We start from the raw sequence: 14,159 nt of genomic DNA, 5'->3' as shown, positions 1-14,159 counted from the left end.
ATTCTTACTCTGGTAAGAAGTCTCTCATAAATAACCCAGCAATATCTGTTTTGCAGATACAGTGGTGCCTCGCAAGACGAAAAGAATCCGTTCTGTGATTCTCTTCGTCTAGCGGTTTTTTTTGTCTTGCGAAGCAAGCCCATTGAAGGATTAGCGGATTAGCGCTATTAGCGGCTTTTAGAGGCTTTTAGCGGCTTATCTGCTGATCGGATCAGCTGATAAGCGGCTTAGCGCTATTAGCGCTATTAGCGGCTTTTAGCTGCTTTTAGCGGCTTATCTGCTGATCGGATCAGCTGATAAGCGGCTTAGCGGCTTAGAAAAAGGGGGGGAGGTAAAAAAAACCGCAGGAACTCGCAAGGCATTGTCGTCTTGCGAAGCAAGCCCACAGGAGATTCGTTTTGCGAAGCACCTCCAAAACGGAAAACTCTTTCGTCTAGCGAGTTTTCCATCTTGTGAGGCATTCGTCTTGCGGGGCACCACTGTATTGAATTTGGTTTCAAAGCATACTGGTAGATTGTGCAACTGGAAGAGAATTGGTGTTGTATGATCTGTTTGCCTCGAGCACTGTTGACAGTCGGGCAGCCACGTTATAGTAACTGAAGCTTCTGCACCATTTTCTGCACATAAAGCACATTGGGTAGTCCAGTCTAAAAGTTACCAGAGCTTAGATGACTGTAGCCAAGCGATCCCTGTCCAGATAGGGTTGTAGTTGGGCCACCAGGCTAAGTTGGTGGAAGGCATGCCACAGTACCAACACTGCCTGTGCCTCAAGCTCCTTCAGAGGAGGTGTGGTCCCCATCTACAGCCAACTGCATACCACTCAGCTGGAGAAAGGATCCTCCCACTGATAGCATCTCAGTATTACCTGGTTTAATTTTCAGCTTACTGGCCTGCATCCAAACCCTTATTGCAACCAAGCACTATTTAATCACATGCACCATGAGATCAAATAAGCAGTTCCTAAATAAGTTTTAGTTAATGAGTTTTAGTTAAGGGATGCGGGCGGCACTGTGGGAGCCTACAGAGCCTAGGACTTGCCGATCAGAAGGTCAGAGGTTCGAATCCCCGCAACGGGGTGAGTTCCCATTGCTCGGTCCCTGCTCCTGCCCACCTAGCAGCTCAAAAGCACGTCAAAGTGCAAGTAGATAAATAGGTACCGCTCCGGCGGGAAGGTAAACGGCGTTTCCGTGCACTGCTCTGGTTCTCCAGAAGCAGCTTAGTCATGCTGGCCACATGACCTGGAAGCTGTACGCCGGCTCCCTCAGCCAATAAAGTGAGATGAGCACCGCAACCCCAGAGTCGGCCACGAATGGACCTGATGGTCAGGGGTCCCTTTACCTTTAATAAGGCAAGTAGGGAATACAAATCTAACAAGGACCCTCCAACAGAAAGTATTCAAACTATGTGTCTTGAGGGATTGAGGAAAGAAGGCTCCACCTGCCTCAGGATTCTAATTCTTCTTCAAATCTTGTACAGCCCACCATTTCCCCCCACACTGTACCAGTGTTTACATGCTCAATTTCACAAGGCATTTGTACCTCTCAAGTGTAAGAGTCAAAAGATGCAGCAATCATTTTGGAGCTGGAAAGCCTGGAACTGATGTCTGGCTCACACATGAGCTCACAGGCTGGCCAGAACAGACACAGGCAGTGATCAAAGTAATGAGAGATAATTGTGTCCAAGGTTGAAGCTGGAAGGCCATTGAGACTTGGCCAAATTGGAGGTGGGGGGGGGGCACTTGCCCCAAACTTTTCCCAGAGTGTCTCGAGGTTTTTGTTTCCTGAATGTAGCTTATTTTGTTCCATACACACAATGGGAGTTAAAGCACTCCATTGACCTAAGGACTTGATGGCCAAAGTCAAAAACTCCTGAATGCTGTGTTTGGGAGGAAGAAACTTGGCATAATAACGTTTCAGATTCCAAAGACAAAATGCAATCTGAAAATTGAAGCCCCACTAAAGTTTTGACAAAACTGATTTGTCTTGACTCCAGGCAAGATCATGCAATAGGTTGGCTTACTTGCTGCGCTCTTCTCCGCTGTTTTATAGATGCAGGTTCTCTCCGTGGTCTCAATATAAACTTCCCTCTGTACATCCAAGATGACATCTGCCCCATCGCGCTTGGGCCACTCTGCTCCAGCCATGATTTGAGAGGTTCTTAAGCATTAAAGCAGGAAGGAAAGACACAATGGACACAAGAGTTTTTGGGACACAGTCGACAAACCGAAAGCAGGCCGCAATGTTGCTGTTTATTCCGCATACTACTGGTGAGTAGGGAAGCCCGAGGAAAGATTCTCCTCCACTTGCCCAGCACCAATGAAATGGAAGCAATCTAGTAAATTAAGGCTTGGAAATTCCATCAGTTTCTAGACTGATCTATTTCTCCACTCACAATTAAGTTTCCTGTAATCTATCTCATATTCTGCTGGCTTTCCCATTCCTTGGTAGATTTTTTTTGTACTAAACATATTAACTTGCTGGATGTGCTGAAAATTTGCTAGGGAGTGAACACTGGCTGTTTTGAAATGCTTCTAATATCCCTCACCTCCAAAAAAGACTTAGATTGCATGAATATTTGCCACTAATTTTGCCCCTTTATTTCCCCTGATGGCTGGCTCCTCTTTGAGTTGGAGATATGGATAATCCAACTGCATCAAGGTGATCAATGAGTAAATGGGGTATTATATGAGGTTCTTAGCAGTCATCAGAACATCAGATAAATGCTGTAAATAGACAGACGGGACTCTGTGTGTTTGTCTGTTGGAGCTGAATCAAGTTGGTGACAGTTTTACACCGCTGTGCGAAGCTCTGCTGAACCGTGACGGAGAAGTGCCGGAGTGGAAGCGTGCCGGGCAGCAATAAATCGCTAATTGAGGTTCGTAAATCAATTAGCGGGGGTCACGGCTAACAAAACAGCACAGGTTATGGGTCATCACCGCTTGTAAAACTGTCGGGAGCTTTGATCTGCGGCGTCGAGCAGGGGGCCGGCAGGAGGCGGCAGGACTTTTTGCCTGGTGTTGAAAGGCAAGGAGAGCTGCGAAGCAATCAAGCAGGCTGCAAGACGCAGAGAAGTGCCTGTGTTGCTGAGAACTGCCAAGAGCTGAGAGCAGCTGAGATATCGTTTCTCCACGCCAGGGGAGCTGGAAGTTTTGTAAGTACAGCTTGGGGCGCCTTTGGAGAACGGGAGGCCGGAATCTGAGGCAAGCAGGCAAGCAAGCTGAAAGACGCTGCAGAGAACTTGGGGCTGTGCCTAACGTTTGAAGGCAAGCTGACGACGATGCTGATGCCAGCTTGAAGTTCTGCCTGGCATTGTGAGAGGCAGGAGAGCTGATCTGCTAAACCGGGAGCCGAAGAGCGGCTGGTTGTTTACGTGAGTACGCTGGGCCCCGGGGGAAGATGGCAGGCTGCCAGGTCTTGGAGGACTGTGGGAGGCTCACTTTAAGAAGTTGGGCAACCTGGCTGCTGATCTGAAGTCTACTGTTCTGGGTGCCAGGAAGCCAGAGGCCGTTCAGCGCTCCAGGGTGTTTGTAAGGCTGGAGGCGGAAAGCAAGGGCCGGGAGATGGCTGCTTCAGAACAGAAAGACAAGATGGCGCTGATCACCTACGTGAGAGCCGGTGCACAGCTGGGAAAGGCTGTGGGCCCCAGAGGGGGGGGCAAAGGGACTATTGGCGCTTGGAAATGTACTGCTGTGTTTGCTGTGAAGCTTCAGCAGGAGGCCAGAGCCCTGGGGAAGGAATACAAAAGCCTGGAGATGGCTGGAGCCCCTGTTCCTGATGATTTAGCCTCAAGGAGTGCTAGTGAGCAAGTCGGGGGGGCGGAAAGTTCCAAAGGCAAGTTTGAAAGGTTTTCCACTGAACCTGCTGGAGCGAAGAGCGGCTTCAGGGGGGGCGAGGCTGGTGGGAGGCGCCGTTCCAGAAGGAGGAAGGCCAAGCCAGCTGGGAGCCCCAGGCAGTGTTTTTCCACTGGAGTTCGTCGTTGCTACGTGTGCAAAGCTCCGGGACATCTGCGGCGCGATTGCCCCCACCGGAGCAGAGTGAAAAGGCAGGATGTTGCCAAGGTCAAACTGTTGAACTCTCATGGGAACCAGTCGGGTTACCATGGCAACCGGTCTGGAAAAACAACCAGGCGCGGGACTGAGGCTGGTGGACGTGCCAGGTGCCAGGAAAAGACAAGGACAGAGCAAAGTTTTGTTATTGGCTCTGCTGCTAATTGCAATTTGATTCCAGAGACATCTGCTGGGAAGCTGCGGAACTGCAGGGCTGTTTTAACAGGGATGACTGTTAGGTTCACAGACGGAACACAAAAGCCAGTCTGTGGTATGGCTAACGTGTTTTTCTCTACTTCACAGGAGAAGCGAGAGATCAACGTTGTGCCGGGACTGAAGTGTTGTCTTTTATCTGTATCAGCTCTAATGAAGCAGGGATACAATGCTCGGTTTGAAAATGACACCTGTTTCATTTTCAGAGGAGGGAGACAACGGGTCAACATGCAGAGGGAGAACAACGTCTTTGTTCTGGAGTCACCTCTGGAGGGTTGTGGGAATGCTGGAAAAGCACAGGTGCAGTGTGCTAAGGTTCCCAGACATGTGCAAAAGTTGCACAGGTGCACAAGAGGGTACAAGCTCCGGAAATGTGGGAGGAGGTCCCAAGGGTGCAGGGCAAGCAAAGATGCAAAGGTGCTTGTTTTTCCCGGGTTTGGGAGGGTAACCAAAGAGCCCTTTGAGCTGGTTCACACAGATCTGTCAGGACCCAAGAGGTCTGAGAGTCTGGGTGGGGCCAGGTATGTGCTGTCGCTGACAGGTAACCACAGCCAGGTTGGCTGGTGTTTCTCTCTCAAATCACAGGGGGAGGTGGCTCAACTGATCCAACATTGGGTTGCGGAGGTGGAACTAAGGTTCTCCACCAGGGTGCAAGGGTTCAAGAGCGACCGAGGGTCACAGTTTACTGGGTCTGCTCTGGAGGAATTTTTCAAGGAAAAGGGAATACGTCACCAGGTGACGGGTGCAAAGTCTTCTCAAGGGAGAAGGGAGGCTGTGGCTGAACCCAGTGATGGGGATAAGGTCCAGAATCAGGGTTCAGATCCCGGTGATGGGGACCAAATCCAGGGTCGGGGTTCAGGGCAGGTTTGGGCATCTCCAAGGGTTGTGAAAGGAGTGTCCAGGTGTGAGGCTTCATCTCCGGTAATGGAGAAAGCTCACGGACGGGTTGTCAAGTCAGAGGGGGAAGAGTCTGACGGAGAAGACGCAACTGCTGGCCCTAATGGGTCAGTAGGGTATCAGGTCACAGGTGCGTGGAAAAGTGTCGCACAGTGTGATTCTGGGAGTGTTGAAGGGGTTCAACAGGTGCCTGGGAAAGATGCTGGGAAGGAGCACAAGGCAAAGGGGAAGGTGTTGAACTCAAAAGGGTTTTGTCAGAAGGTGCAGCAAGGGGGGGTGTTGGAGCTGGAACTTAACGGGTTAAGGTTCTCCCAGGATGCTACACCATTCTGACGTCAGCTTTAGAAGCTGGGAGGAGTTTTTGGGAGGAGTTTGTCAGTCCCACGATGTGAGCTGTGGGGAAAAGACGCAGGGCTGAGATGGCTGCTACTAGCCCTGGAAATTCCTGGGGAATATTGAAATAAATGCTGTAAATAGACAGACGGGACTCTGTGTGTTTGTCTGTTGGAGCTGAATCAAGTTGGTGACAGTTTTACACCGCTGTGCGAAGCTCTGCTGAACCGTGACGGAGAAGTGCCGGAGTGGAAGCGTGCCGGGCAGCAATAAATCGCTAATTGAGGTTCGTAAATCAATTAGCGGGGGTCACGGCTAACAAAACAGCACAGTTCTTAACAGATTTCATAATACAGAGGTGGTGGAGGAGGAGTTTGGATTTGATATCCCGCTTTATCACTACCCGAAGGAGTCTCAAAGCGGCTAACATTCTCCTTTCCCTTCCTCCACCACAACAAACACTCTGTGAGGTGAGTGAGGCTGAGAGACTTCAAAGAAGGTCACCCAGCAGCTGCATGTGGAGGAGCGGGGAAGCGAACCTGGTTCACCAGATTACGAGTCCACCGCTCTTAACCACTACACCATGTTGGTGTAGTGGTGTATTCCTGGTGTAGAGAGGAATAGCAACCAGGGGCCTACCCCTCTCCCAGTCCCAGCATACTTTTGCCTAGCTGGAATTTTTCCTATTGATTTCTGAACGTGCCTCTTTCTTATGTGGATGGGCACATACATGCATACATGCGTGACTTGTGTGCTTGGAATGTAGTATACTGTAAAAAGATAAGAGCTTCAATCCCTTTTGGCTCTGGGCCTGCCCACCCTGGCATGTGGCACTTGGAAGGTTGTCCATGAGGGAACAAGACCTTCGGGCTGAAAAGTTTCCTCAACTGTCGTATTACATATTAGTTGTTTTAGGCTATCTATCCTCCAACCTTCCTCTGATGAAAATAGGGACAGTCTATGCTACACCAGTATTGCTGCTTGAGCTGGTCAAAAATTATCAGAGGAAACACACACAACTGTAGCATTTTAAGCACAGAAACCTTTGAATTTATGTGCTGCGTTAGGGGAAAAGGAAACCCCAAATAGAATAGGAAATCCCTATTTTCATCTGAGGAATGCTGGAGGGTATATGATACAATAACTTCTCTGAAGGCAAGTGAGAGCAAAGGCAAGTGATGACAATTTAAGTGAATAAGCAAACATTTCCACAATAAGTGCTGAAAGACCGCCAATAAGGGGAGATACTTTTTTGACCCAGCTGAAAATGTGTACGTGTGCGGTGGGGAGTGATTAATTTCAGTTCAGTCCAAATTCACCTCTCTCCTGATCAGACATTGCAAATGTGCACTCGATAGTAAAGATACTGCTATATAGCAGCATTCGTAAGCCTCATGTAAGAGACTCGGGTGGTGCTGTGGTCTAAAACACAGGGCCTAGGGCTTGCTGATCAGAAGGTCGGAAGTTTGATCCCTGCGATGGGGTGAGCTCCTTTTGCTCGGTCCCTGATCCTGCCAAGCTAGCAGTTCGAAAGCACATCAAAGTGGAAGTACATAAATAGGTACCACTCTGGCGGGAAGGTAAACGGAGTTTCTGTCTGCTGCGCTGGTTTGCCAGAAGCGGCTTAGTCATGCTGGCCACATGACCTGGAAGCTGTACGCCGGCTCCCTCGGCCAATAAAGCGAGATGAGCGCCGCTACCCCAGGGTTGTCTGCGACTGGACCTAATGGTCAGGGGTCCCTTTACCTTTAAGCCTCATGTAGGATTGACTTCTGAAGAACTGAATCCCATCAGAATGCAGGTTGGGGACTGAACGTATAAATGCTAATGTAACCCATTTCCTCTTCACACCAATACCCACACCAAACCCCCCCAAAAAACCTCCCGCTATATACACAACTAGGATATTAGGAAGAAAACTAGACTGCAGCTGTTCTCCCAGACAACCTGGTTTTCCACAGGTAGGGAATTTTAATGCTGGTGTGAATTAAACTACAGTGGTGCCTCGCAAGACGAAAAGAATCCGTTCTGTGATTCTCTTCGTCTAGCGGTTTTTTCGTCTTGCGAAGCAAGCCCATTGACGGATTAGCGGATTAGCGCTATTAGCGGCTTTTAGCGGCTTATCTGCTGATCGGATCAGCTGATACGCGGCTTAGCGGCTTAGAAAAAGGGGGGAGGAAAAAAAACCAGCAGGAACTCGCAAGACATTGTCGTCTTGCGAAGCAAGCCCATAGGAAATTCGTTTTGCGAAGCACCTCCAAAACGGAAAACTCTTTCGTCTAGCGAGTTTTCCGTCTTGCGAGACATTCGTCTTGCGGGGCACCACTGTATATGATGTACCGCCTGCATTTTGAAAAAGTGATAAAGGAAAATTAGTAACACAATTTTTTGTGTGTATGGCACCTAGCTATAAAAGAGGAACTGAAATGCAGGATACTTTACCTGCATGGCTTTCAGTGGTACGGTATCTGAATTGGTCAAGGAAGTTACCTTGTAATAGGAACAGTCCGTTCTTGAATCCCATCACCTTGAAGAATTGTGTCCTTTTGAGTGGTGCTTGGCTTTTCCTCTGGAATTTTACCAATAGCTTCCTGCTGTTCAGCTAGCAGTGAAAACGTAGGTGGTTAGGTTGCGCATACAGGGATGAGACAGAGGAAAAACAAGAGACCACCAGCAGCAGTGCTGTCTACCCCCTCAAGCCATGAATAGATAGGATAGAAATATTTTAAATAAATTTATTTTAAACAAACATTAAATTGGGTACGATTCGTCAGCCACAAAACCCGATTGGTAGGTCCCTCATAGCTGGGTGCAATCTGGCCAATGGGATGCAGTCCAAATGGATCTAGGGACCTATTTATGACCCAGAGCTTCCTCTTTCAGTGCGTGCATTCACAACACCCGCCCACCTCTCCCTACTTTTAGGGCTTTGCGCTTGACCTTGCTATGCCGTCGTGTGTCGTCTGTCGTTGGGACAGGGGCACGGCAAGAATTTTCCCCACTTGGCTGATAGGCTGTTGTCATTTGGGTTTCACCTGCCGCATAGCAAATCGTCACAACTTGTAAGGTTGCAGATAGGCTCTGGTTCAGGTGATAGGGATGGGAGAAGGCTCTCGCCATCCCAATGTGAAGGGTATTCCATTAAAGGAACCCAGGGACTTGATGGTTTGGTCAACCCCTGAGAGGGGGTTGTGCCCATGCCTGAGTTCAGGGGGACATTTGGGTGGCGGAAATAGCCTGTTCCCAGCTTTCTGCTTATCCAGGTGTTCACCCTTGTCTGACCTATGCTGGAACCCTGGGTCAGCGCTACCTGCAACGGTGCAGGGAGCTAGTCGAAACAGAGCCTATGCAACCACTCACTTTCTGTAATCAATAAAGTTGTGGTCTAAATTCTGCCAAAAACCAAAACCAAAATTTGAGTCAAGTGTGAATTTATTTAGGGGGGAGGTTTCTGGGTCTGAACAGGCTTCTTCCCAAAAGCAGTAGCAAAATTTATATGAAAGATACCCAGACTGCTACCTATCACATTTTACCAGGCTCTCTAGTGCATCGTATAGCACCCAGCCTGGTATCAGAACATTTTGCTGCCCAAACTGATACAGTCTGAGAAATGTGTCCCATTCCCTCTCTACAAGGTGTGTTGACTGGGGCATAGCTCTCAGATCATGGTCAAATGTGCATTATTCAAGCTGAAATCAGAGTATCCTCTGTGACTCTCCAAAGGATCTTGAAGCACACCTCTCCAGTTGCACACAACTTCAAATTGCCCGTGTTGCTTATGGATTTTGACTGCCCTAATAATTCTAACCACAGAGGGATATATCTGGGAATAGCAGCTTGAAAGCGAGCCCAGTGGCAGATCAGTAGCTTGGTAGGGGCTTCAGAACTGTGAAACTGGGCAGGTCTAAAAAGTAATAATGAAAATGTATTTGAGAGTTTATAGGGATGTGAGCAAGGGAAGAGTGAGACCATGCAATTTCTTCAAAAACTGAGATAAAAGGATGTTGGATATTTCCTCAAAGAAAAATAAAAGGTGGTCTTCATACTCAACTAAAGAAAGTACAGTATTTTTCACTCTATAAGACGCACCAGACCACAAGACGCACCTAGTTTTTGGAGGAGGAAAACAAGAAAAAAATATTCTGAATCTCAGAAGACAGAACAGCAAGAGGGATCGCTGTGCAGTGAAAGCAGCGATCCCTCTTGCTGTTCTGGCTTCTGGGAGAACTGCACAGCCTGCATTCGCTCCATAAGACGCACACAGATTTCCCCTTACTTTTTAGGAGGGAAAAAGTGAGTCTTATAGAGGGAAAAAATATGGTAAATCAACACATCCAGAGTAATCATAATTGGAGCTGCATTTTTAGTACAGCAATTAATGCTATCTCCTGGGAGTTGTCAACAAATAAATTTAGAGAAGTATTACTCCTGTTTTTCGTTATGTATATTAAGCAATTATCTGTTGCAAGTTTGGACAAGAATACCATTAGGCTATTTTCAAGCACTGATGTGTTGCAAAAAGAAAGAAAGAAAGAAAGCACATTCACACAAGCCTATATGCTTTCTGCATTTGCCAGGGCTGCACAATACATTTTGGAACCTGAGGCAAACCACAAACCTACTGCCCCAGAGAACATGTGTTCCAAATGCTATATAGATATGGGTTAGGGGCAGAGAGTAAGTGCCTTTTAAAGATGTTTCCAATGCCTTTCATTAGGAAGAGCATGCATGACTGGATTAACCAAGATACACTGAATTGAGTTTAGCTGCTATACCGTATGTCATACCCTCAGAAGGGGACGGACTCTCCAACAGAGGTTTTTAAATGGAGGTCGGGTGGCCATCTCTCAGGGACTCTTTAGCTGCAATTCCTGCATGGCAGGGGATTGAACTAGATGACATTTGGAGGCCCTCCCTGTTAGGATATTGACGTTCCATTCCACCTTAAAACAGATGTGTGGATTGTTGTCTGTTTACTCTCCAGCACAGCTTGCTGGGAATGTCCGTTTGTGTATAGCTTTTGCTTATGCTCCTTTTTGCTTGGACACAAAGGGGAGAAGACATGTTTCCCCCTCTGTCCTGATGCTGAATAAAATGCCTGTAAATACGCTTTACACAGCCTCTCTCTGCCCTTCTGTTGAGAAGAGCTATTTTCTCTGCTGGCTTGCGTGCTCAGCCTCTGAAGAAGAAGAAGAAGGGTTTGGATTTGATATCCCGCTTTATCACTACCCGAAGGAGTCTCAAAGCGGCTAACAAGCTCCTTTCTCTTCCTCCCCCACAACAAACACTCTGTGAGGTGAGTGGGGCTGAGAGACTTCAAAGAAGTGTGTCTAGCCCAAGGTCACCCAGCAGCTGCATGTGGAGGAATGGGGAAGCGGGGAAGCGAACCCGGTTCACCAGATTACGAGTCCACTGCTCTTAACCACTACACCACTCTGGCTCTCTGAAGGTTTCTGAGGCTTGAGTCGCAGTTCACATGCTGATCCAAGGGCCGGAGATCCAAGGACTGGGCTGGAGCCAGCTGGGGGCCTGCCAATTGCCCCCATTCCCTTGGATGCATCCCAACACTCCCAACTCTACAGTTCTATAACATTGGCAGCTAAATACCACCAAGTGTGAAAAGGGGATCTACATCTCCAAAACTTGGGGCAATGTGCTGGGTTGTAGCCCATACCTTCTTGGCACATGTTCTCAACTACCTTTGAGACATGCATGCTGTATTTGTATTTTATAGTGCCGAGTCCTGCTAACACACATGCACACACGTCAAGGACATTTCCCCTTGTGTGTAAACTGGCTCCTTGACAAGGTTCTCTTGGACAGCTTTGCTGTCTATTGCTGCCTATGTACTCCCATTTACTCTGCGTCCAGAGAACCTTCACTGCTGGTTTAGGTAGTGGTGCACAAATGGCATTAGCCACAATCCATGTACATTCTGTTGTTTCTTGAGAAATAATGAGCTTTGGTGTGTTTTTCCACAGACCAATGTCAGTCCAAATGGAGGAAAAGGACAACATAGCTGTGTTTCACACTGGTAGTATGTGCACAGCCTTCGTGCCTAGCTTAGAAAATGGAGAGCAACTTGCTAATGTCCCTATAACATCCCTTTGAACTAAGAAAATTAGGAGATGATGACAGAGGCTAGATGCAACTGCTATTAACAGGCTAAAGAATGAAAGGAACACATTGTACGTTAACCTCTTCATGCTTCATTCATAAATTGTTTTCTTTGGAAAGCACACCTCAGTGTGGTTTTATGAAAAGTAATCGATTTGTCCTCCAAAAAAATTGGCAGAACACTATTTAAGGTTGCCTATTAAGTGCAAGTAAAATCTTAACAAAATCACAGATCCAAAGAACTGCAGTGGAAAGCTGAGTTCAGAAAGTGCTGTAGAATCAAAATCCTATTTCATTACAGTGGTACTTAATTTGTTCCGGAGGTTTGTTCTTAACCTGAAACTGTTCTTAACCTGAAGTACCACTTTAGCTAATGGGGCCCCCCTCTGCCGCCGCTGTGCGATTTCTGTTCTCATCCTGAAGCAAAGTTCTTAACCCGAGGTACTATTTCTGGGTTAGTGGAGTCTGTAACCTGAAGCGTCTGTAACCCAAGGTACCACGGTATATCTATGGAAGATTTATTTGGACCATAAGCAGTATTCCAACTTTGCTAGATAGAACCCACAGACAATCGAGTGCAAGGGGTTCTGCCATCACACCCTGAAAAAACCTTAGGACCTCCACTGCACTCCACTGGTCATGACAGAGTGGCAAGAGGAAGTTGAAAGAGTGACACTCTTTCCCAATTCCTCTTTCTTCTTTGTGCTTATCAAGCCTCAGATTAATTCCAACTTTTATCCAGTTCCCTTGGGAAAGCGTAAGAGTGTGTGTGTGTGTGTGTGTGTGTGTGTGTGTGTACACGCTTCTCTTTCTGCCTCTCTTGGGGAGTGGTTGATGATCCAGGGGAAGAGAAGTGATTGGTGTATGTGCCCATGGCACTCACTAAAAAAATCCAAATGTGGTCCCTAAAACAGTGGCCTCTGATGCAACACTCTGTCTCTCAGGAATGAATGATTTGATGCAGAAGTGGGGAATGTCTCCTGACATTGTTGGACTACAACTCCCTCAGCCTTGACTATTGTCCATGCTGGCTGGGATTGGTGGGAGATGTCCCTAGTATTCTGCAACGAGCAGTGCCTCTAGCTGGCTTGAAAATAGGTATTGTCAGGCAGAACTAATGAAACATAATGTGGACACATTTGAGCTGGTGTCCGTACAGATTCACTAATTCAAAATGGTGGAACCAAGTTAACCACAATTCCAGGCACAAAACCTTTCATGTTTTGATCTCTGCTTTCAATTTTCATTCTAACCACAGAAATGCCTGCAACATGCTTGGTGGTCTTTGGGGTCGTGTGGTTTTCTTCCAACCCCAGCTCAGGACTGGGGGACCTGAAATGGCTAGCAGAGCTTTGAACTGATTGTTGGCTTTGTGAGCTACCATAATCAGGCCTAGTGGGTAGCCTTGAAGGCACAAACCAAGGCCACCGATTTGCTGGCTTTCCCTCTTGTGACTGGAGGAAGCGATGCTGCTGGTGACACAGAGTCCATGGTTTTCTCTTTTACCTCCTTATCTGCATGTTCGAGTGAGGCCCCCGACAGAATCCTCCAGCTCTGATTGTGACAAAGGCATCCCCTATAGCTTTTCTCTCTTCAGTATGAGAAGAAAAGGGTTAGCATCAAAGTCAACCCACTTCACGTCATTCAGATCACAAGATGATACCCAGAGATATGCCAGTCACTCATAACAGTGACCTGATAGACACAGATAGGTAGCCGTGTTGGTCTGCCATAGTCAAAATAAAAAAATTCCTTCCAGTAGCACCTTAAAGACCAACTAAGTTAGTTCTTGGTATGAGCTTTCGTGTGCATGCACACTTCTTCAGATACACAGATACATACCAAGAACTAACTTAGTTGGTCTTTAAGGTGCTACTGGAAGGAATTTTTTTTATTTTGACTATGGCAGACCAACACGGCTACCTATCTGTAACTGGAACCATGGAAGGCACCACATGAAGAAGTGTGCATGCACACGAAAGCTCACACCAAGAACTAACTTAGTTGGTCTTTAAGGTGCTACTGGAAGGAATTTTTTTATTCTGATAGACACAGACCCTCCTAAAATCTGGACCCGGTTTGTAGTGAGCTTAATTCACTGCCACCAAGTGCACCTTTCATAAGGTTGTCCTTATGGAGGGGGGATGTTGAGGCAGCACTCTACTTATTAAACGCCCATTGACACTGAGAAGCATGGGAGAGAGAGTTGCAACTGCCAAGAAAGGGGTACAGGTAATAATTAATCCCTTTTGGAATTTATCTCTGTAAAATCAAATAAAAAACAATTTCAAAAGAAAGAAAAGAAATCAGTCAGATATGAACATGGGGAGGAAGGCGGTTCCGTCTCAACTTTTATCTGCCTTGCTGTCGATGCCGTTGCGGTCGCAGTTATTGTGCTTTCTACCTATGGTGAAAGGGACACAGGTGGCACTGTGGGTTAAACCACAGAGCCTAGGACTTGCCGATCAGAAGGTCGGCGGTTCGAATCCCCACGACAGGGTGAGCTCCCGTTGCTTGGTCCCTGCTCCTGCCAACCTAGCAGTTCGAAAGCACG

At 47.4% G+C, this 14,159-nt stretch overlaps 1 protein-coding gene across 48 annotated transcripts in view; it reads right to left on the bottom strand.

Moving 5' to 3' along the window:
• The window catches only part of OBSCN (obscurin, cytoskeletal calmodulin and titin-interacting RhoGEF), a 281,685-nt gene that overhangs the window by 49,300 nt on the left and 218,226 nt on the right, over positions 1-14,159 (bottom strand). For all 48 annotated transcript variants that reach the window (XM_083466412.1, XM_083466407.1, XM_083466411.1 and 45 more), the window contains 2 exons: positions 7,979-8,090; positions 2,020-2,156 (listed from right to left, as the gene is read on the bottom strand). In XM_083466412.1, the coding sequence (XP_083322538.1) occupies positions 2,020-2,156; positions 7,979-8,090 (249 nt within the window). The remainder of the gene's footprint in view (positions 1-2,019; positions 2,157-7,978; positions 8,091-14,159) is intronic.

The sequence above is a fragment of the Podarcis liolepis genome (genome assembly GCF_965112155.1).
Source record: "Podarcis liolepis genome assembly, chromosome: 12".
Classification (NCBI taxonomy): domain Eukaryota; kingdom Metazoa; phylum Chordata; class Lepidosauria; order Squamata; family Lacertidae; genus Podarcis; species Podarcis liolepis.
Note: the sequence above shows the minus strand (reverse complement) of the source record. Positions and strands in the feature narration are given on the sequence as shown.